We start from the raw sequence: 24,468 nt of genomic DNA, 5'->3' as shown, positions 1-24,468 counted from the left end.
ACTGTGACAGTATGTGTACTCTGCAGTATTATTATTGTACTTTGACATAGTATGTGTACTCTGTGGTATTATTATTGTACTGTGACAGTATGTGTACTCTGCAGTATTATTATTGTACTTTGACATAGTATGTGTACTCTGTGGTATTATTATTGTACTGTGACAGTATGTGTACTCTGTGGTATTATTATTGTACTGTGACATAGTATGTGTACTCTGTGGTATTATTATTGTACTGTGACAGTATGTGTACTCTGCAGTATTATTATTGTACTTTGACATAGTATGTGTACTCTGTGGTATTATTATTGTACTGTGACATAGTATGTGTACTCTGTGGTATTATTATTGTACTGTGACATAGTATGTGTACTCTGTGGTATTATTATTGTACTGTGACATAGTATGTGTACTCTGTGGTATTATTATTGTACTGTGACACAGTATGTGTACTCTGTGGTATTATTATTGTACTGTGACACAGTATGTGTACTCTGTGGTATTATTATTGTACTGTGACACAGTATGTGTACTCTGTGGTATTATTATTGTACTGTGACACAGTATGTGTACTCTGTGGTATTATTATTGTACTGTGACACAGTATGTGTACTCTGTGGTATTATTATTGTACTGTGACATAGTATGTGTACTCTGTGGTATTATTATTGTACTGTGACATAGTATGTGTACTCTGTGGTATTATTAGTGTACTGTGACACAGTATGTGTACTCTGTGGTATTATTATTGTACTGTGACACAGTATGTGTACTCTGTGGTATTATTATTGTACTGTGACATAGTATGTGTACTCTGTGGTATTATTATTGTACTGTGACATAGTATGTGTACTCTGTGGTATTATTATTGTACTGTGACATAGTATGTGTACTCTGTGGTATTATTATTGTACTGTGACATAGTATGTGTACTCTGTGGTATTATTATTGTACTGTGACATAGTATGTGTACTCTGTGGTAGTATTATTGTACTGTGACATAGTATGTGTACTCTGTGGTATTATTATTGTACTGTGACATAGTATGTGTACTCTGTGGTATTATTATTGTACTGTGACATAGTATGTGTACTCTGTGGTAGTATTATTATTGTCAGTCAGTGAATTCCAGTGCGAGTGAGACCTCCGTCGGGCCGCCGGAGGGGGAGGAGCAGGGGGCGGGGCGTAGCGCCTGGAGCCCCGGGGCTGGATGCTGATTGGCTCTTCCTCTACCGGCTCCGGCTCTGCTCCGTCACGAGGACGCGCTCGCGTTCACACGCGCACACCCGCCGCGCGGCCAGGCCACCGGCCAGCCCCTCCGCCCCCCCCCTCTCTCTTTCTTTATTAAAACTACGTTTTCCGTTCAAACTTGACGGTCAAACCCGGTTAACCGTGTCCCCCCCCCCCGCGCCCCCTCTACCGGAGCACGAGAAGCGACCACCGGGGCCGACGACCCACCGGATTACCGAGTTTGTGCCGTGATTCTCCGCCCAGCAGCGGGCCTCAACTTTCCTCCACCGACTTTCAGCTCGGTAACGGCCCTCCGGCCCGGACTACCGGACGGTGACGTCATCCCGGGGACGCGGCCGAGCCGAGCCGCCGCCGGCGCACCTCAGTGAGTGTTGGACTCCCGGTACCGACAGAGCGGGGCGGGACTGACGGCTCTGCTCTCCGTTAGTTGTCAACTCCCGGTAAACCACATGCGTGTTAACGGGGATATTACGTAAAATAACATAATACAACATTAAATAAAAGAATGTCAAGTAAAAGTAATATTTCATCTAAAATGATACTCATTTTAAATCTTAAATCTATAATCTGTACTTCATAGAATTAAGCGTAAACTTTGTTTCACATCATTCTATTAACCATCTTTAATTTAATAACGGCCCAGTTGAATTGAACTGAATTACAATAATTATTATATAATAATTATTTGAATGAGTACAAAGAATATAAGAGAAGTCATTCAAATACACTTAATACTCTAGTACACGTGAATGATAATATCACAAAGGCGGTAATCTACTGTTTATCACTAGAGGGGGAGACACATAGAGACACAGAGAGACACACAGGGACACACAGGGACACATATAGACACACAGAGACACATAGAGACACACAGAGACACACAGAGACACATTACATTACATTACATTACATGTCATTTAGCTGACGCTTTTATCCAAAGCGACGTACAATAAGTGCATTCAACCATAGGGTACAAACTCAGGAGAACAAGAAACAAGAAAGTGCAATTTCCTCAAATAAGCGAATTTACAATTTGCTATAGATGAGTGACGTCACAAGTACAATTTAAGTGCTGCAATTTGTTAGTCTTTAGTCGAGGTAGAGTCTGAAGAGGTGTGTCTTTAGTTTGCGGCGGAAGATGTGAAGGCTCTCTGCGGTCCTGATGTCTTCAGAGAGCGCGTTCCACCATTTCGGCGCAAGGACAGCGAAGAGTCGAGACCTAGTCGAGTGTTTTGCTCTCAGTGAGGGAGGGACGAGTAGTTTCGCACATAGAGACACACAGAGACACACACAGAGACACACAGAGACACATAGAGACACACAGAGACACGTAGAGACACACGTAGAGACACACAGAGACACACGTAGAGACACACATAGAGACACACATAGAGACACACAGAGACACACAGAGACACACGTAGAGACACACATAGAGACACACACAGAGACACACAGAGACACACACAGACACACATAGAGACACACGTAGAGACACACGTAGAGACACATAGAGACACACAGAGACACATAGAGACACACACAGAGACACACAGAGACACATAGAGACACACGTAGAGACACACGTAGAGACACATAGAGACACATAGAGACACATAGAGACACATAGAGACACACGTAGAGACACACAGAGACACACGTAGAGACACACGTAGAGACACACGTAGAGACACATAGAGACACGCATAGAGACACATAGAGACACACAGAGACACACAGAGACACACGTAGAGACACACGTAGAGACACACATAGAGACACACAGAGACACGCATAGAGACACACAGAGACACACAGAGACACGCATAGGGACACACAGAGACACATAGAGACACACAACCAGCACTCACACATACACACACCTACAGGGTCAGTAGTTAGCTCGGGGGCACCACACCAACCAACACCATCTAACACCACCAAAACAACCACCCAACACCATCTAACACCATCTAACACCACCACCAAAACAACCACCCAACACCACATATGAATTCATTTGTATGTTTTTAACTGAATATATGGAAGAATGAGTATGAAGGCAACTCGGCGAGTGCTTGACAGTGTGTTAGCATAGCATTTAGCTCAGCTAGCACAGGTGTGGTTAGATTTCCACATTGTTTTAGTATTGACAGGATGTGTAAAATACCATAAACACACCGCAGGGAAATGTGGGGCTGTATGCTTACACCTAGAACACTGTGGCTAACAGCTGGAACACTTTGTCCGACGCCGATGTTTCCCACAGCACGGGAAGGCACCACGCAGTGACCGAACAGTGCGATCAGCTCAGACAAGTTGGAGAGTTCGAGTGTAAAAGTGCTCTTCACAAAGTGGGCTTCAGGTCGAGCTGATGGCTATCTTTAGATGTGTGTGTGTGTGTGTGTGTGTGTGTGTGTGTGTGTGTGTGTGTGTGTGTGTGGTATGAAGACCATTCATTATCACATTCCTCCAGAGAGGCCTACAGATGGGAACTGACTGTTCTTCCACGCGACTGTGATCCCATCAGAGATCCAATCAATACCTCCACCGATCGCAGACAGGCTGCGGGTGATTAGTCATGTGACTATGAAAGAGCACAAGAAGATACTGAAGAGGAGCTTCATGTTCTAAAGTTCTCTTCAGTTTCAGTGACTGACTATTCTGCTTGGTGTCAATCTGTCAATCAGCGCGTAGCCCCGCCCTCAAGCACGGACCATAATGTACTAAATGAACATCAAGGGACTGAGACCATAAACTCATGTTTACAATGTTTACCGAGGGAATAAATCAAGAGAGAAGTAGAGTCATTTCCTCATAGACGTCTATGGGAGCAGAGGAGTCGCCCCCTGCTGGTCACCGCACAGAACGCAGCTTTAACATCTTACTTGTCATGAATTGATTATTTGGGGGTAATATTTCACATTGTTTAGTGAAACCACAGGAATCTGTGAGGAGACGCGTCTCTATGTCTCTGTCTCGGTTTCTGTCTCTCTTTGTACGTTCTGAGCAAACAGCTGGTTCGTTTGACTAACAGCAACTTTGAAACTAGCCGGGCCTGTTCACCCGGGTTGTGTGTGTGTCTGTGTGTGTGTGTGTGTGTCTGTGTGTGTGCGTGTGTGTGTGTGTGTGCGGATGCCTTTGCTGTGATGTCACAGTGGTATGTTGGCTGCTGGTTCACCTCCACACAATAAGAGCTGAATCCACCATGTTGTCTGTTTGCACATCCCACTGTGTGAGCAAACACACACAGACACACACACACACACCTATCTGATGTTTGTGTGTGTGTGTTGTCAGCTGCTTCCAGTGAGAAAGTTTACACTTTATGACCTCGTTGATCTGTGAATCGTCACAGCTGCAGAAGTTGTTGTTGTTGTCATCAGCTGTTCCCACGTTTGTTTGTGACACTCACAGCTGATATTTACTGACTCACACACTCACTGATCAGGAGTCCGTAATGGAGGCCTAGCTTAGCCTCGGCTACATGCTAACGGCAGAGCTTCAGTAAAGGGGTGTGTGTGTGTGTGTGTGTGTGTGTGTGTGTGTGTGTGAGAGAGAGACAATAGAACACAGACGACAGGATGGAGGGTGAAAATGAGGCTGCTCTGGTTTCTACGACGACGAGGAAACATAACAGGACAGGAATGTAAAGAGAGAGAGAATCAGTGGAAGCACGGAGAAAGGAGAGGAAGGAAGCAAGGAAGGGAGGAGAAGGAGCTTTAGGAAACAGGAAAGGAGGAGGAGAGGAAGGAAAGAATAAAGAGGAGGAAACAGAAGAGGCTGTAAAAATAATAAGAGGTAAAGGAGGAGGAGGGTACTGGGTTTCAGAAGGAAAGGAAACGAGGTAAGAAGTATAAGAGGTAGAAAAGGAGGAAAAAGAGAAGGAAAGGAGGAGAGAATATATTGGATTGTAAAGAGGGGTTTCAAATGAAGGAGGAGAGGAAAAAGGAGGCGAGAAGGAAGGAAAGGGAGGGGAAAAAGGACGGAAGGAGGAAGCAGATAAACAGACTTCCTACATTTCCCACAATGCACCTGGTTATTATGTCATTGGATTAACCGTTTTGTTCTTTAACGAGTCCTTTCTGACCGAGCTCTCTGATTGGCTGTCTCCAGGTGGAGTGGGCGGAGCTGAATGATGACGGGCGCGTCGGTGAAGGTGGCGGTGCGAGTTCGCCCGTTCAATTCCAGGGAGACGGGACGAAATGCCAAGTGTGTGATCCAGATGCAGGGGAACACCACCTGTAAGAACACACACACACACACACACACACACACGTGTGGATGCCTCATAATGTGTGTTAGTGTAATCTGGTCATCCTCATTGTGTTTATCAACACACATGTTGAAACGGGCCTCAACAATCTCACAAAGCCTCAGCCATGTGACCTGTGGGCCTGCTGTTTACACACACACACACACACACACACACACACACACACACACACACACACAGGGTATTTATGGAGCTTTGCTCTGTCTCTCTGTTTGATGTCCCAAAGACTCAGATGTCAGATGTTCTAGATCAGAGGTCCCCGACCTCTTTCAGGCCCGGTGGAATGACGGGGGGGGGGGGGTCCTCTCGGTAAGAGGGGGGGTCGTTTGTAAACAGGAAGAAAAGCGCTTGGTGACGCCACGAGGGACGAGCGCACGTAATCAGGAGAGAATGCAGTCAATTTTCAAAATAAAACATTTTTCAGAAAAATGTTCCGTGGTACCAAATGGCTTAAGCCCACCGGACCAACCAAACCAAGCCCAACCCACGGCCCGGTGGTTGGGGACCACTGATCCAGAGGGTCCGGGGGGCTGCAGAGAGACGCCGTACACCCTCAGTTATTCTTGAGGGAAAGAACTTTCCAGCTGATTTCTAACATTTTGGCTTCTGAGTGGCAAAGGAAGCTGTCAATCATTTCCACGTATCCAATAGGATCAGATGACTCAAACAGGTGGTTGAAAGGCTGAATCGGCTTCTTCAGAGATCCGAGTCGGTTTCCTGTGGTTTGTCTGCACAGACGCCTCCTCTCTCATATGAACTCACTGTACACATCAGAACTCTGGTGTTCATCCCCACAGACAATGAGGTGGTCCAGAGGCCATAACCAGCCTGAGGCTGCGTGGCGTTTAAGCTTGAAGCCCAATTAGCAGTGATGATGCTAGTTAGGCCAATCAGCGTATTCATATGAATATATTTATATGATTTATATGATGCGATTATTGTTTCTGCAGGTGTTAATTATGATGCTAGTAACGAACATTCTACAGAGCTTAATGTTGAAGCTAACGATGCTAGGAATGCTAATGAAGCTAAGATGCTAAAGGTGATGAGGGTCGTCCGTCGGGTTATCAGGCTTCATGAGTCCCTTTTTCTCTCCAGGTATCTCCAACCCCAAACAGCTCAAAGATGGAGCCAAGAACTTCACCTTCGACTATTCCTACTGGTCACACACAGCGGTGATCACACACACACACAGACACACACACACACACACACACAGAGGAAGCTTGGTGGTAACGGGGAGTGTGTGTTTCTGCAGCCTGAGGACCCCGGCTTCGCGTGTCAGAGGCAGGTGTATAAGGACATCGGCGAGGAGATGCTGCTTCACGCCTTTGAAGGTAGACAGTCTGAACCCTGCTATTAATGATGCTAATGCTAATTATGCCAGTGATGGTGTTATGGAAGCTAACGCTATGGAGGCTATTATGGACGCTAATAGAAGAAATTGAAGGAGGATGCTTGTTAATGCTACGGTGCTGTAGACGGTAATATTGGTGCTTATGATGCTGTTAATCATGCTAGTGATGCTAATCTTGCTAGCAGTGCTAAATACAATGCTGTAGACCAGGGGATCCCAATAGGATCAACCTGTCACGCATGCGCGGTCTCCCGCGGGAGATGACCAATGCTAATGCTAATGCTAATGAACGATCCTTTCAAACGGACACATTTAATTTCACACTTAAAACACGGTAACGACCAAGAAGGCGCGGGACGCTTGTGACGGTTTCCTCCTGCTCGTTTGCTTCATATCGACTCGTTGTGTTGTTGTTGTCACCGCTATTTACCCCCCCAACCCCCCTCTGTCAGGGGAGGGGCGATTGCCATGACTTGGTTAGTTGGAGAGTGTGGGCCCCCCTGGTGTAGACGATGATGTTGGGTTGGGGTCCCGATGGTGTGGGGGGGTTTGGTTACAGCGGTTTACCATTTATTTGCATTATCGTTACTCAACACTAGAGCTGTGAAATCATCACTAACATTGTGGTCGTCTCCCAGGATACAACGTGTGCATATTTGCGTACGGGCAGACAGGCGGAGGGAAGAGCTACACCATGATGGGCAAACAGGAGCCGGGGCAGGAAGGCATCATACCTCAGGTACGCCGAGCGCTCCATCGACCCGCGACGGAGCCGCAGATCACAACAGTAATGAGTAGAATACGAGTAGAACCAGTTAACACAACCTGATGGTGTGTGTCCGCCTGTCTGTGTGTGTGTGTGTGTGTGTGTGTGTGTGTGTGTGTGTCCATGTGTGTGTGTGTGTGTGTGTCCAGCTGTGTGAGGACTTGTTCCACAGAACCGGGGAGAACTCTGACCCCGACCTCAACTACTCTGTGGAGGTAAGCCCCGCCTCCTCTATGCTGGATTCCTCCGCTGAGTACCCATTGGCTGATTACCGCTGTGGCTCCGCCCCCAGGTGTCCTACATGGAGATCTACTGCGAGCGGGTCAGGGACCTGCTGAACCCCAAGTCTCAGGGCACCCTGCGGGTCCGGGAGCATCCCATCCTGGGTCCCTACGTGGAGGACCTGTCCAAGCTGGCTGTGACCGGGTTCACCGACATCCGGGACCTGATGGACGCCGGCAACAAAGCTCGGTCCGTCTCCTGTCGTCACGCCGACGTCTCCCCGTCTTAATCACACGCGTGTGTAAATCTGTGTTGGTTTCTATGGAGATAGCCCCGCCCTCTCCAGAGCGAACCAATAGAATGACACGAACACACGTCGATCGCTAACACCTGATTGGTTATTGATTACAGGACGGTTGCGGCCACGAACATGAACGAGACGTCGTCCAGGTCGCACGCTGTCTTCACCATCGTCTTCACCCAGAGACGAAGAGACAAGATGACCAGCCTGGACACGGAGAAGGTGGGTTTGTCCTCGTGGGGACTCTTGTGCGCTCGCGAGGACTCTGTTCACGCTGTCCTCTCCCTTCAGGTCAGCAAGATCAGCCTGGTGGACCTCGCTGGGAGCGAGAGAGCGGACTCCTCGGGGGCAAAGGGCACGCGGCTCAAGGTCAGAGGTCACGAGGGTCACGCTGGTGGTTCAGCTCGGTTCAGCGTCTCTTCAGCTTTGTTTACTTTGTTTACAGGAAGGAGCCAACATCAACAAATCTCTCACCACGCTGGGGAAAGTGATTTCTGCTCTGGCTGAAATGGTAAACAGCCACTCCTGATACTTACATACATGTGTATAAATATACATGTGTGTATATATACATGTACATGAAGTAGAGGATGGTCTGTCATGAGTCTCGTCCTGTCGTCTGCAGCAGAGCAACAAGAAGAGGAGAAGTGACTTCATCCCCTACAGAGACTCCGTCCTCACTTGGCTGCTGAAGGAAAACCTGGGTAAGTACTCCAAGTATCAGGTACAAGTACTCGGTGGTACCAGGTCTGCTACAAGAACTTTCTAGAAGTACTAAATATTATCTTAGCAACAGTAGAGACCGTTATAATGTACCTCTAGTACTACTCGTCACCAACGTTGTACAAATACCTGATGTCAACGAGCTCTCGTCCCAGGAGGGAATTCCCGCACGGCCATGATCGCCGCTCTGAGCCCCGCCGACATCAACTACGAGGAGACCCTGAGCACCCTGAGGTCAGAGGTCACTCTCCGTGTGGCGTCGTCCTCCCCCGAGGGGGTAACGGGGGTAATCAATATGAGCGTGGTGCCTTTCAGGTACGCCGATCGGGCCAAACAGATCCGCTGCAACGCCGTCATCAACGAAGACCCCAACGCCAAACTGATCCGAGAGCTGAAAGGAGAAGTGGAACGTCTGAGGAACCTCCTGTTCTCCCAGGGCCTGCAGGAGCTGCTCCACAACGCAGGTACTAGTACACACAGTACACAGGGCCTGCAGGAGCTGCTCCACAACGCAGGTACTAGTACACACAGTACACAGGGCCTGCAGGAGCTGCTCCACAACGCAGGTACTAGTACACACAGTACACAGGGCCTGCAGGAGCTGCTCCACAACGCAGGTACTAGTACACACAGTACACAGGGCCTGCAGGAGCTGCTCCACAACGCAGGTACTAGTACACACAGTACACATACATATATACAAAGTATACTGGTAACTTTCTCTCTGTTTGTCTCTTAAAGTAAACAACAACAGCAATGCCCCCCCCGGTGTTGACCCCCTCCCCCCTCTGCAGTTGGCTCTCACAGCCAATGAGATCGCCCCTCAGAATGGCTCCGCCCCTCAGAATGGCTCCGCCCCGCCAGGTGTGTTGTTTGGTTCTGAGAGACACAAATATTTCCAACGAGTCGTCGTCATGGTGACGTTCAGCATGTAAACGAGCAGGTGACCTCAGTGTTTGCTTTGAACTGCTCTTCTTCTTCTCTTGTTCTTCTCCACAGATGGCGAGTCGACCCCTGAAGGCACCGTACCTGCTGACCACCGGACGGAGGAGGGAGAGGAGGAGGCGGAGGAGGGAGAGGAGGCGGAGCCGGAGCCGGAGCCTATCAGTAAAGAGGAGGCGGCTGAGAGACTGCTGGTAGGACCACAGCTCTGGTCTCACCTGAGGGAGCTCACCTGAGCAGGTCTCTGACGTCTCCGTGTTTGTTGTAGGAGACGGAGAAGATCATCGCCGAGCTCAATGAGACCTGGGAGGAGAAGCTACGGAAGACCGAGTCCATTCGCCTGGAGAGGTAGGGGACAGGTGTGGGGGACAGGGTTGTGGCGTAGCAGCTGCTAAGGCTCATGGGTATTGTAGTCTTTTGGGACATCAAGGAGACATTTGAAATGAAGGGAAGAAACACAGTGAACGGGAGAAACGGACCAATCAGAGAAGAGCAATGACGTGTTTAACTCGTCTCCCAGAGAGTCCCTGCTGGCTGAGATGGGAGTGTCCATTAAAGAAGACGGGGGGACGCTGGGCGTCTTCTCTCCTAAAGGAGTGAGTTCATGTGTAGATATGATTGATTATTGGTTATTGATGGACGTTTAATGAGTCTTGTCCCGCGTGTCCTAGACGCCTCACCTGGTCAACCTGAACGAGGACCCCCTGATGTCCGAGTGTCTCCTGTACTACATCAAGGAGGGCTTCACCAGGTGCGGCCCGCCGTTGACCATTGGTCGTCGGGCGCCATGATCAGAACGTGTGACTTCTGTCTTGTCTTCATGTCTCAGGGTGGGACAGCAGGACGTGGACATCAAGCTGTCAGGTCACTTCATCAAAGAGATCCACTGTGTGTTCGTTAGTGAGACCACCGAGCAGGGGGAGGGTGAGACTCCGTCCGTCTCTCTCTCTCTTTACCTTTTATTTCTCCTTTTGTTCGTCATTGCTTCCATCAGCCAATCAGGCGACAGAACAGGTTGAATCTGTCACCAGGGACGTGCTCAGAGACCCCGGTGGTTTCCTCACTCATCAATACCTGAGAACACAGATGACTCTCTGGCAAAGATGAGTTTCCACATCTGACGCCGTTTATTTGAGTTCTAGTGGGAATTTCGGCCCACATGCTCTCACAAGCCCCGCCCCCTCCTCCTCCTGCTCCTCCTCCTCCTCCCGCTCTGTTAGATGGAAGGCAGGTCTTAAGCTCCATGACATTTTATTGTGGTACATTAGTACGATGCTGCTTGTGCTTCAACTGAGACTATGTGAATCCCTCTAGATTATTATGCACAACATAGTTTATCCCATTTACTAAATGTGCAGCATAACGCCAAGAAAAGAGAAATCAGAAGGACAGAATATATCGTTCTGTGTTGTTCCATTTATTTATTTCATTATAAGTATTTTTAATTTCCTGAATAACTTTGGCGATAGATTCCCTTTTGTTTTGAGCACCTGCCCCCCAGACTGTCTGTGCACGTGTCTGTCTGTATCTATGAAACATCCCCTCCTTCCCTTTCACAATAAAAGCCCGAGGGCAGTGCGCTTTGTTAGAGTGAGACCCGTTAGCTCGCCGTACGGACCCTCGTTTAACTCCTCAGTGACTCTTCTTCTTCTTCTCTCTCTGGAAAAGCTGCCAGGAGGTCTGTCTGTCAGGTATCGTTCTAGCCTGTCACTGTTACCATGGGGATGCCCCCTGTCCTCTGCTGTACTCGCTGTCCTCTGTGTCCTCAGTGGTGGTGACTCTGGAGCCGCTGGTCGGAGCGGAGACGTACGTCAACGGGAAGCAGATCGCCGACGCCGTCGTCCTCAAGCAAGGTGAGCGACGGGACACCTTGGTGCAATGCACTCTGGGAGACGTAGTCCTCTGCAGGGAAGCTGCCGTTGTCCCTTACGTGTCTCTTAAGAACAATCGATTAGTCCGGAGAACTTGATTTGATCAAATACTTCGGATCAGATGATAAATGTATATTTAAAATGTACCAATTGTCTACTCATTATAACTAATAAATATGTAACTTTACTTGTAACATTTGGTCTCATCTCCGTTGCCAGGCAACCGCATCGTCATGGGGAAGAACCACGTGTTCCGCTTCAACCACCCGGAGCAGGCGAGGCTGGAGAGGGAGCGCAGCGCCACGGCCGACCAGCAGGGGGAGCCGGAGGACTGGAACTACGCCCAGAAGGAGCTGCTGGAGAAACAGGGCATCGACATCAGGCTGGAGATGGAGAAGAGGTCAGAGGGTGTGTGTGTGCGTGTGTGTGCGTGTGTGTGTGTGTACAGGTACACACTGGGGCTGTCAAAAGTACGTTTGAATATTCACTTAACAAATCACATACATTTGAATATATTTGAATATCTGGTTGCGCATTAGACGCGTCAATAACAGGACACATTTATACAACGAGACACAACTACTTTATAGGTCATTTATTGAAGTTTAAACATATTTAACAACATATTCTACACAAATATAAGTAAATTATCGGCCAAGGCCGCAGACTCTGAAACGCTATAATAATCAAAGCAGTGCATGAAGCTGTTGGAGCCGTGTAGTCTGTTATGTGTGTGTAGACACACCTCTTCATACCTCCACTAACACGCTGACTACCTGTAGCACTTATAATGGTTCACTTTCTTCTTTCTTGTTCTTACTTATTGTAAGTCGCTTTGGATGAAAGCGTCAGATAAATGATGTGTGATGTAATGTAATATAAATATATATATACGTACAGGTACACGCGTGTGTGTGTGTACATGTATGTTCACGGGTCCGTGCTGCTTCGCAGGCTGCAGGACATGGAGGTTCAGTACCGCAGAGAGAAGGAGGAGGCCGACCTGCTGCTGGAGCAGCACCGACTGGTTCGTTCAGATCGTCTGGAGACAAATCAGAATCAATAATTGGTTATTCATAATCAATAATGTGTGTGGTCAGTATGCAGACAGTGACAGTGGAGACGACTCGGACAAACGGTCCTGTGAGGAGAGCTGGAGGCTGATCTCCTCCCTGAGGGAGAAGCTCCCAGCCAACAAGGTCAGCACCTCCCTCTGTCCCTGTCTGTCTCTCACCTGTCTCCCTGTGTCCCTGTCTGTCTCTCACCTGTCTCCCTGTGTCCCTGTCTGTCTCTCACCTGTCTCCCTGTGTCCCTGTCTGTCTCTCACCTGTCTCCCTGTCTGTCTCTCACCTGTGTCCCTGTCTGTCTCTCACCTGTCCACCTGACTGTCTCTCACCTGTCTCCCTGTCTGTCTCTCACCTGTGTCCCTGTCTGTCTCTCACCTGTCCACCTGACTGTCTCTCACCTGTCTCCCTGTGTCCCTGTCTGTCTCTCACCTGTGTCCCTGTCTGTCTCTCACCTGTGTCCCTGTCTGTCTCTCACCTGTCTCCCTGTCTGTCTCTCACCTGTCTCCCTGTCTGTCTCTCACCTGTCTCCCTGTGTCCCTGTCTGTCTCTCACCTGTGTCCCTCTCTGTCTCTCACCTGTCTCCCTGTCTGTCTCTCACCTGTGTCCCTGTCTGTCTCTCACCTGTGTCCCTGTCTGTCTCTCACCTGTGTCCCTGTCTGTCTCTGTCCACCTGACTGTCTCTCGCCTGTCTCTCTGTCCCCCCGACTGTCTCTCACCTGTCTCTCTGTCCACCTGACTGTCTCTCACCTGTCTCTCTGTCCACCTGTCTGTCAGGTGCAGTCCATAGTGAAGCGCTGTGGTCTCCCCAGCAGCGGGAAGAGGAGGGAGCCCCTGAGGGTCTACCAGATCCCTCAGAGGAGGAGGATCAGCAAGGACCCCAAACGGGTCACCATGGAGGACCTCCGCATGCAGGCGGTGAAGGAGATCTGCTACGAGGTCTTTCTCTCTCTCACACACACACACACACACACACACACACACACACACACACACACACACACACACACACACAGGTGGGTACCAGGTGTCTCACACACATCCCCCCCTCCAGGTGGCCCTGGGGGACTTCCGTCACTCCCGCCAGGAGATAGAAGCTCTCTCCATCGTGAAGATGAAGGAGCTGAGCCGCATGTACTCCAAGAAGGACCCCAGGGAGAGGGAGAACTGGAGGGCCGTGGCCCAGGACGTGTGTGACACGGTGGGCATCGGGGACGAGAGGAGCCCCCCCGCCGAGGAGGGGGGAGGGGGAGAAAACGGGGAGGGAGGGGAGAAGAAGGCCTACGACCTGAAGGCTCACATCGACAAGCTGACCGACATTCTAGAGGTGAGTTCATCCAAATCCAGACCAATAGATCCATGGATCCATCAATCAATAGATCCATCAATCAATAGATCCATCAATCAATGGATCCATCAATCAATGGATCCATCAATCAATGGATCCATCGATCAATGGATCAATGGATCCATCGATCAATAGATCCATGGATCAATGGGTCCATCAATCCATGGATCCATCAATCAATGGATCCATCGATCAATGGATCAATGGATCCATCAATCAATAGATCCATGGATCAATAGACTGATGCTAATAACAGAACCAACTTGTCTCCCAGGAAGTGAAGCTTCAGAACAACATGAAGGACGAGGAGATCAAAGCTCTGAGAGACAGGATGATCAAGATGGAGAGCATCATACCTGTTCAGGTAGACTCACACACACCTGGTACCAGGTCCGGTCCTGGTACCGATCCTGTGCCTGATCACGGTTCTGGTCCTGGTAACTTCTCTTGTCCTCTCGCTGCTTCTACCAATCATTGTCCTGGTCCCGTTACTTGACCTGGTCTTGGTTCTGGTCCCGTTACTCATCCTGGCTTTGGTTGGTCCTCCTGTTGGCGGTCTCCTTGGTAACCGGGCCTCTTTGTCTCCAGGGCGACGAGGATGATGGCGAGGTGAACAATGAAGAAGAGGGTGTGTCTCCCCAGGGGGACGATGACGAGTCGGGCGACGCCCCCTCCCACCAGCCGCAGGTGCAGGTGCGGCGTCTGATGGACGAGGACCCGGCCTTCAGGAGGGGGCGCCTCCGCTGGCTGAAGCAGGAGCAGCAGCGCCTCCTCAACCTGCAGCAGCAGAACATCACTAAGAAGCTCCGAGGCCTGAATCAGAACCAGAACCCTGGTGAGCACCTGACACGGTTCACCACATGATGCATGAGCTGCTTCAGGAGACACCTGACGGGTTTCCTGTCCCGCCCCCCTCCCCACAGGTCAGAACTCCCCCGTCGTCCCGGTTCATCTGCCCGGTACCGGCCGCTTCATTCCTCCCCAGGAGTGCAAGCTCAAGTTCCCCTTCAAGAGTAACCCCTCCCACCGGTTGTCATGGGGACCAGCCAGCGCCGCCCTGCAGGATCTGGGTCTGGGGGAGGGACAGGGAGGCTGGGGGGAGGGTGAGGAGGAGGGAGATAAAGGCTCGCCGTCTCCCCCCCCCCCGCCCCCTCAGGGTCCTGCTCTGTTGCCCCTTCCCTTCCCAGCTCCTCCCCCTCGAATGCGCACCCCCAGCCCTCACCGTCCCTGGCAACAGCGTAACCAGGGTGGCTTCTACCAGCAGGGCACCAACCAAAACCAGCAGCGCCGCTACCGCCGCAACTCCCTGGACAGCTCCGCCCACGGCAACGGTAGCTATGACAACAACCAGCAACAGGGGGGCGGCGGTCACCAGGGGCGTCCGAGGCAGAGAAGGGGGGCGTCGCCCGGTCCCAGTGGTGAGGGAGGAGGGGGGAAAGGGGGAGGTGGAGGGGGGAGGGGCAGAGACAAAGATGGACGCTTCTATTTTAACCCTCACCAGCTCCACCCGTTCCAGCACCATCCTTACTACGGCCCTCACAACGCACCATTCCAGCCAGTACCTTACCCCAACTACCACAGCCTGCCGCGCTCCGGGGCTCCTCCCCCTCCTGTCGACATGATGCTGGGGGTGGGGCCACCGTCAGGTGGGTGGGGCTTTTCCACCCCGCCCAGGATGAGACGGCAGTTCAGTGCACCGGACCTCAAGAACAACAAGGAGACCCCTATCTGACCTCTGACCCCAGGGAGCTCTCTGATTGGCTGCAGGACACGCAGCGGTCCCGATGGTGTGTGTGGGTGTGTGTGTGTTTGTGTTTGCGCGCCTCTACATTAGCACAGGCTATCCGTTGCCATAGCGACAGACGTTTTTCCGTTTGTTAGGCTGTCAAACATGATTCAAAGTCCTGAAGAGGATTTGATTTGATCACAAGGTGCCTTAAAGCTGGAGTGGCTAGCTACTGTTAGCGCAAGTCTCGTTTACATAAAGATGAAGTACGTTGAGCAGCCTTTAGCCCAGGAGGCTAACCGAGGGCTGCGTTAGCTTTGGGCTACTTTAGCCTGAGAGGGTTAGCGGTTAGCTCCTTAGGCTAACTATGTGCTGCACAGGTGGGAAGAGTAGCTTAGCTTAGCCACGGCAGCATCTGTGTTGTGTTCGCATGACGTTTATACACAGATGTTTTTGAAGGTAAAAGGATCCAACTCCTCTTCTCTTATTTTATAAGAAGTCTCTGTAATTTAACATTTAAAATGTAGGTAAAAAATCTGCTGTTAAAAACTCTGGATGTCCTCAAACGCCTCGCGGCCCCTTGAAGCTGGTGTCTCCCGTATGACATTGAATGCTGCGTGGCTTAACGCTACAAACCAAAGATGGTCGCCCTGCGGCGCCTCCTGCTGGCGGATACGCTTTTGTGCAGGAGGAGGAGTCTTTTTAAAGCGCTGTGTGTATATCTGAAGAGTTTTTAATAAATCTGTTCACGGGTTGCCTTTACTGTCTCGGGCGACGGTGGGAAATATAGGAAGTAACGCTTCATGGGAGATTTAGACGGATGTGGGAGATTCATGGGCGGCTTGTGGTGCGTGTAAGGCCGTGTGACGCAAGGAACTCTGGGAAATGTAGTACAAGACAGGAGAAGAAGAGACGATAAGCTTTGTGTTTTTCAGTCCAAATCTGCTGCTTACTTCACGGGACGTCGAGAAGTTGGAAATGTAGCTTTTCTTTACCATTGTTTAATCAATACATTTAGAGTAATAGAGAAAGAACAGAAAAAAGCTTCTCAGTTTCTTCGAAATGTTTCATGCGACATTTTAAGATGTTAAATATGTAACTGATAAAAGACGAGTCGACTCATTGATTGGTGTTGTGTTCACTGCCCCTGGGACGTTGTAATAACAACCTGCCTCGTGGGCCTGACTCTTTTTTTTCTTCAATTGACCTGAGTGACAAGTGGTAGCTATCACCCAGGTGTTAAGCCCCGCCTACTCTGAGCAGTGCATTGTGGGGGATGACATGGTGGAGCACTCCTCTAGACAGGGAGGAAGCGACGATGACGAGTCATTGTGATTGGCACAGAGAAGTATGACATCAGCAGAATGTCGGCTGCGCTGTCTCTGGGAATAAAACCTGCTGCCACCGCCGAGGATGATGGGAAAACTGCGTTTCCTTTTTGTATTTTATGTTTATTATTTCATCTCCAGCTCTAGCGTTTGATTGGCTAGTTCTCTTCTCCTTGTGTATTCATTGGCTTCTCTTATTTTAACCCCGCCTCCATGTCCGATCATCATGCCATCTTCGCAATTATTGATATGATTATGATGACCTACAATATTGGGTGCGTTTGGACGTGGCTTTGCGTGTGTGTGTGTGTGTGTGTGTGTGTGTGTGTGTGTGTGTGTGTGTGTGTACACTCATGTGCTTCTGGTTTCATTTAGAATCATAATCTAGTTTTTTCTCTGTCGTATGGTTGTTTTTCCGAGTAGGGGGAACTGTGTGAGAACACCTGAACATTCTAGACTGAATGGCCCCGCCCCCTCCCTCTACACCTGCCCCGATACACGATGACATCATGGTCTAGGCCTCCTGTTATTGGCTTAGAGCAGCCCTCCGCCCCCCAGGTGTTGTTTTCTGTCTGTTGTTTTTGTTGTATCAGGAATCAATCTCAGGATCCACCTGCAGACAACAACGCAATAAACTGTCAATAAGAATTGATCATGAACCGACTCGCTTCTGTTTCCATCAACCTACTCTAACCTGACAATGGGCCAATCAGAGCTCACCGCCGGCTACAGGTCAAAGGTCAACCTACTCTAACCTGACAACGAGCCAATCAGAGCTCACCGCCGGCTACAGGTCAAAGGTCAACCTACTCTAACCTGACAACGAGCCAATCAGAGCTCACCGCCGGCTACAGGTCAAAGGTCAACCTACTCTAACCTGACAACGAGCCAATCAGAGCTCACCGCCGGCTACAGGTCAAAGGTCAACCTACTCTAACCTGACAACGAGCCAATCAGAGCTCACCGCCGGCTACAGGTCAAAGGTCAACCTACTCTAACTTGACAATGGGCCAATCAGAGCTCACCGCCGTCTACAGGTCAAAGGTCAACCTACTCTAACCTGACAACGAGCCAATCAGAGCTCACCGCCGTCTACAGGTCAAAGGTCAACCTACTCTAACCTGACAACGAGCCAATCAGAGCTCACCGCCGGCTACAGGTCAAAGGTCAACCTACTCTAACCTGACAACGAGCCAATCAGTGCTCACCGCCGGCTACAGGTCAAAGGTCAACCTACTCTAACCTGACAACGAGCCAATCAGAGCTCACCGCCGGCTACAGGTCAAAGGTCAACCTACTCTAACCTTACAACGAGCCAATCAGAGCTCACCGCCGGCTACAGGTCAAAGGTCAACCTACTCTAACCTGACAACGAGCCAATCAGAGCTCACCGCCGGCTACAGGTCAAAGGTCAACCTACTCTAACCTGACAACGAGCCAATCAGAGCTCACCGCCCGCTACAGGTCAAAGGTCAACCTACTCTAACCTGACAACGAGCCAATCAGAGCTCACCGCCCGCTACAGGTCAAAGGTCAACCTACTCTAACCTGACAACGAGCCAATCAGAGCTTACCGCCGGCTACAGGTCAAAGGTCAAGCTACTGTAATTTAACTGCAGTCTTATACTCCGAACTTTGTAGGTAAAATAAAAAACATACTTGGTGAATTATAATTGATGTAGTAAATAATAGCAGCAACGTTCACATAAAACGGCTTAGAGAGAGACTCATGATATCAGCGGACCAACAGCCGGGTCTTGGCTCACTTCCTGCATCAGCAGCTGTCAATCAGACCCACAGCGTCACATCCTAGTTACGGGGCCACGTGTCATCGTCTCTCACCATCGCCGTGGTTACAGCTCTGGGACTCAGATGGTCTTCAGGGTCTCATCCAGAATGCGTCTCCTCCTCGTCCTACTGCTGTCCTGCCTCGTGGTCGCAGATACGGCGTGGACCGGTTGCCACGATGACCAGGACAAAGATCAGCGACTGAGAGTGAACTGCACGGCGCTCGGCTTCAGCGGCCTCCCAGAGGGATTCGAACCAGTGACCCAGGTGACAAAATATGTTTTATTATCAGCTGTATTGATTTTTAAACCTAAAAACGTGTTTTAAAGGAAAAGTACATTCATATGGAACGTTTTTAAGATCTAAATGAACAAGAAGCTTCGTCAATGTGTTTCTCATTTTATGGACTAAACTCTCTACGCACTCTTTCTGATATTTATTTAATCACAATTTGCTTTTAATTTGATCAAAATGATTAGTGTTTATTATCGGTTTTGAGTTGTGTTTTGTCTCCTAATTAAAAGATGGTTCATTTTATACTTAGAGAGATTGTTGTGTCTCTAGTTTTTATTCCACCCTTTAGTCTCTGCGGAAGTGTTTGACTGACGGGACCACGGAAGCTGCTTCACATCGATAACACAACAGTTTGACAGGAAACCGCTTCCACTCTTCTGTGGTTTAGGTTTTTCTGCTTCCCAGGAACCAGTTCTCCAGTCTGTCCTGGTCCTCCTTTCAGATCTTCACCAACATCCACGAGCTCGACTTCACAGGCAACCAGGTGGGTAGAAGAGAAGGAGCCCACAGCCTGGTAACGTCAGGGACATCCAGAAGGTTTCATGACTCACTACCTTAGATTCCAGAAGTGACCCCCTCCGACGCTCCGGTGCTCCCCAGCCTCAGCGTCCTCCGGCTGAGTTCCAACCGTCTGACGTTGCTCCCTGAAGGCTCCTTTTCGGCCTGTCCCGGTCTAACCGAACTCTACCTGGACCACAACACCCTGGAGTCTCTGAGCGACCTCACCTTCTCTGGACTCCGCAGCCTGGAGGTCAGCGTGGTAGCGTGCATGCTGTGGTGCTAGCCTGTTAGAAATGAGGTCAGAATGCATACTGTCAAGGCAGCATGAAGGGAAGCTAGGAACCATACATGAAGGGAAGTAAGGGTGCATACTGTGTAGGTGGCATGAAGGGAACCTAGGATACATACCGTGAAGGAACCATGAAGGGAGGTTAGGACGCATACCGTCAAGGGGTCGTCGTGGTGTAGGGGTAGAGAGGGTGCGCTGGGTTGGTGGTTCGAGTCCTGGCTGCCCCATGTCCCACGTTGAACGTCGATAAAAGCGTCAGCTAAATGACCTGTAATGTAATGTCAAGGTAGCCTGAAGGGAAGCTAGGTAGCATACAGTCACGATAGCATGAGGGAGGTAAAAACCCTAACCCTAACCCCATGAAAGGAACCTGGGATGCGTACTATAAAGGTAGCTTAATATAAAGCTAGGTTGCATACCATGAAGGTAAAATGAAGGGAAGTTAGGATGTGTACCATGAAGGTAAAATGAAGGGAAGCTAGGATGTGTACCATGAAGGTAAAATCAAGGGAAGCTAGGATGTGTACCATGAAGGTAAAATGAAGGGAAGCTAGGATGTGTACCATGAAGGTAAAATCAAGGGAAGCTAGGATGTGTACCATGAAGGTGCACAGAGGGAGGTTGGGATGCAGAACATGAAGGTAGTTTTATGTGTAGGAAGGATGCAGATTGTGAAGGTAGACTATAGGAGGTTAGGATGCATCCTGTGAACACGAGGGTACTAAGTTAGGTTGTCGGACACATAGCGTGTCAGGAGGAAACCCGGATACTTTTAACCTCTTTGTACTCGTAGCTCCTCATTGGTTCTCCCTTCTCCAGATTTTGGACTTGTCGTCCAACCGTCTCACGGTGCTCCCCAACCTCATGCTCCGCCCCCTCGTTGTCATAGAGACCCTCTATCTGGAACACAACAAGGTGGGAGAAAGCAAACATTTCTATTTTACCATTAGCCAGCTAGTACATCCTAACGCACAGTGGCTCCTCCCATCAGGTCACAACGATGCCCCCCGATTGGTTCAGCCCAAGGGAGGACGTGCCGTACCTCTACCTCTCTGAAAATCCCTGGGCCTGCTCCTGTTCCCTCAGCTACCTGCACCAGTACCTCAACGAGTATGAGCTCAACGTCTACTTCCGGGTCGGCCCAGTCATCAACTTCGGCGCCGACAGAGTGGTGAGTACCGCGAACAGAAGGCGGCATGTATGATCTAATACGCATGATCCTAGAGACGTGTCTTGATGTTTCTTCATGATCTGCTTTCTGAGGTCTGTGACTCTCCTCGCTGGAACAAGAACAAACCTGTGATCACACTGGAAGAATCAGACCTGTGTCCCAAAACCGAAGGCCAAGACCAGTCGATGGGGGGCCCTTACCATCCTGATACTCCTCCCTCTACCGCGTCAGGGGACCCGTGGTCGGAGGTCAGCGAGCTCCCACAGCCCGAAGTGCAAACCACAGCGGAGCTAGCCGAAGGCTATACTGATACTCCTCCAACCACTGCGCCTCCTTCTACTGCTCCGCCTCCTCCTATTGCTCCTCCCACTACTGCTCCTCCTTCTATTGCTCTTCCTCCTATTGCTCCTCCCACTACTGCTCCTCCTTCTATTGCTCCTCCTCCTATTGCTCCTCCCACTACTGCGTCTACTCCTACTGTTCCTCCTCCTACTTTGGTTACGACACCAACGTGGCCCCGGTCTGAACCCGTCACCAGGTTCACCGAGGGGTCAGAGGACCTGGGGTCGGAGGTCAGAGGCGAGCTCCCACTGGAGGAGGTCTTCCTGACTGAACTTCCTGTTGAGACAAAGAAACAAACAACAACCTGCGCGTTGACACCTCCATTGGCGTCCAGCGGTATCGTCCCCCCCGGCAGAGGAGCAGGGGGGTTCTGTCTCTGGCTCCTGGCCGGTGGCCTCCTGCTGGGAGGCGGGGCGGCGGCGTGCCTCTTGGCAACTCTAGTGAGGATGATCATCTGGTACCAGAAGGTTTACAGGCCGATGTGGGAGGCGCTGGCAAAGAGGAGAGCAAGTGGAGAGGTGGGGAGACTGCTCGCATATAAGAGGAATGGAGAGAGGGAGGTGGCAGGAGGAGGAGGAGTGATGGCGCTGTATCGCTCTGTGCTGTTTGTCCAGAGAGAGGGGACTACAGAGACGCTAGGAGGAGCTATGGAGAGGGGAGGGGAGGAAGGAGGAGCTATGAAGAGGGGAGGGGAGGAAGGAGGAGCTATGGAGAGGGGAGGGGAGGAAGGGAAGCAACCACTCCTCGTGACTCCGGAGCCGAGGCGAGAAGAAGGAGAGGTAGAAGGGAGGGAGGAGAAGGGAGTGTACAGGAAGACGTTGTACCGTCTGTGTAGCAAAGAGGAGGACTTAGAAGGGTGGAGGGCCGTGATGGAGGAGTGTCGGGTCTCTGCAGACGAAGGAGGGAGGAGGCATGGAGGCGGGACGATTGGGGGAGGAGTCTCCAGAAAGTGCTACAGCGTCATTCTGCGGGAGAAGAGGGAGGAGGCGGGAGGGAGGAGGGAGGATGTGGACTGGGTGGTGGGGGGGTGGGAGGTGAAAGGAGGCAGAGGGGAGGAGGAGGGTCCCAGCTGGGGGGAGTGGCTGATACACTACTTACCCAGCATGCCCTGGAGTGTGACCACGCCTCCTGAACACCTGGCACATCAGTGATGTCATCAGTGATGTCATCAGTGTGACCCCATGCATTATTATGTTTATCTTTAGATGTTTAACACCTTTTATAATAACACAGATGTGTTTAATATCTTAATTTTCATCTTTATTCACAGTTATTTGTAAACTCATGAAATGTAATAAAGCTTATTTTAACATCCAAAAAGTGACTTTTAATAAAAGAAACCTTTTCAATAAGAGATTTCCTAAAATGAAACACTAACACCGTTTATGTTCAATAAAAGAAGCCGTGTTTTTGCTCAAGGGAACGTGGGCAGGACAGATTCAAGGTTCACTTGAGAGTAGATCACCATGGAAAATCATGTCATAAAATCACTGCAGGATTTGAAACATTTATAAGATGGATTTAAGTATTTTGTGTTGTGAATTCATTTTTGTTTGTCGGTCGCCGGCTTGGTTACTTTTATTATTATTATTTTTTCAGTACATTGATCAATCAGGCCATTATTAAAGATAGAAAGGAACACTTGATAATAAAATGACAATTTGGATATATTTGATTAAACACAACTGATTCATCTGGATGTGCAGAAATAACCGAGTGACTTCCCAGAATGCACTGGGAGCGCTTCCCCAGGATCATTAGTTTTCACAACAAAACACTTAAGGGAACAAACACAGTGCAGGACAATGGTTCTCCAAATCTAGACAGCGGTCTTTGGTGGCTGCGGTTTCCATGGTAACCAGTTTAGAATTAGGGCGGAACATCTTTCTGTTTAATAATGAACTATAAACTGACCTCTGACCAGTTCTGATGCAACATTCATGACCAGAAATATGTACTCCCAGAATGCACCGTTTTATCAATGAGAAAAGATTAGACAAGATTAGCAAAATGTTTAATTTTATATAAAAGACTCCACATGAAAAAACAAATGAACAGAATTACGGAATCAATGAGAAACAAAAGATCAATGACAACGCTTTGGATTCGCCGGAAGGAATTCGCCGACGTTTTGGCCGACCCCTCTCACCCCGGACAAAACCTGTTTGTGCCCCTTCCATCTGGCAGGAGGCTGAGGTCCATCAGGACTACGACCTCCCGCCACACCAACAGTTTCTTCCCGTCGGCAGTCGGGCTCATCAACAGAGCCGGTCCCCCACTGACTGACTATAACACTCCACCGGTCACTCCCCTTCACACTGCACATGTCACTTTAACTGTCATTTCTCACTTCGTCGTCACTCGTCACTTTGTTACTTGTTCATTAGTGCACTTTATGCTTAATATTTTTTAACTTTTTTAATATTTTAAATGTTTAACTTTATTCTCTTGTGTTATACTAACCCATATCCTTATTCTACTAACCCATTGCATTAACATTTCATTTTACTTTATTACTTGTGCACTGCTGTCTTGTTGTCTATTGTTACACTGTCTACTGTCACGCACCAACCGCCAAGACAAATTCCTTGTATGTTTGACATATTTTGGCAATAAATGTTTCCTGATTCCTGAAAAGTACTAACACGTCATTAAAATACTTCATGACGTGTATGTGGACAGACAGAGTGATGCTTTCAGGGACACAACTTGAAACACACTTTTGAAAAGACGGGTATTGATGGAATGGAAGACATTTTAGAAGAATAACGTGACATATTGGGGAATGTGAGGTTGTGCCTCCTTCAAAGGGCTGCTGGAGGGTTCAGGTCAGAACAGACAGGTGGGGGTACCTGTGTCCACCTGCGTTTACCTGTTGACCTGTGTCCACCTGCGTTTACCTGCG

At 49.5% G+C, this 24,468-nt stretch overlaps 2 protein-coding genes across 3 annotated transcripts; both read left to right on the top strand.

Annotated features, from left to right (window-relative positions):
• Positions 1–1,227: 1,227 nt before the first annotated feature.
• LOC144410263 (kinesin-like protein KIF1C) lies at positions 1,228–17,837 on the top strand. 2 transcript variants are annotated; one of them, XM_078105893.1, is made up of 28 exons: positions 1,228–1,615; positions 5,371–5,498; positions 6,629–6,705; positions 6,789–6,867; positions 7,526–7,626; positions 7,803–7,868; positions 7,946–8,124; positions 8,287–8,398; positions 8,468–8,545; positions 8,622–8,687; positions 8,802–8,880; positions 9,055–9,133; positions 9,215–9,363; positions 9,641–9,763; positions 9,899–10,035; positions 10,110–10,189; positions 10,362–10,437; positions 10,513–10,592; positions 10,671–10,765; positions 11,611–11,694; positions 11,932–12,112; positions 12,667–12,739; positions 12,813–12,911; positions 13,554–13,715; positions 13,831–14,103; positions 14,399–14,488; positions 14,713–14,959; positions 15,048–17,837. In XM_078105893.1, the coding sequence occupies exons 2-28, from the start codon at positions 5,390–5,392 to the stop codon at positions 15,854–15,856; spliced, it is 3,783 nt and encodes a 1,260-aa protein (XP_077962019.1). In that variant the 5' UTR covers positions 1,228–1,615; positions 5,371–5,389; the 3' UTR covers positions 15,857–17,837. The 2 variants fall into 2 exon arrangements, with proteins under 2 accessions (XP_077962019.1, XP_077962020.1); XM_078105894.1 differs by lacking the exon at positions 1,228–1,615 and adding an exon at positions 1,673–1,691.
• A 744-nt stretch (positions 17,838–18,581) lies between these two features.
• On the top strand, positions 18,582–22,883 carry gp1ba (glycoprotein Ib platelet subunit alpha). The gene is made up of 6 exons (XM_078105916.1): positions 18,582–19,233; positions 19,649–19,744; positions 19,820–20,011; positions 20,870–20,965; positions 21,042–21,221; positions 21,314–22,883. Exons 1-6 carry the CDS (start codon positions 19,051–19,053, stop codon positions 22,712–22,714), a joined length of 2,148 nt encoding a protein of 715 aa, XP_077962042.1. The 5' UTR covers positions 18,582–19,050; the 3' UTR covers positions 22,715–22,883.
• Positions 22,884–24,468: the final 1,585 nt, after the last annotated feature.

The sequence above is a fragment of the Gasterosteus aculeatus genome, chromosome 7 (genome assembly GCF_964276395.1).
Source record: "Gasterosteus aculeatus chromosome 7, fGasAcu3.hap1.1, whole genome shotgun sequence".
Classification (NCBI taxonomy): domain Eukaryota; kingdom Metazoa; phylum Chordata; class Actinopteri; order Perciformes; family Gasterosteidae; genus Gasterosteus; species Gasterosteus aculeatus.
Note: the sequence above shows the minus strand (reverse complement) of the source record. Positions and strands in the feature narration are given on the sequence as shown.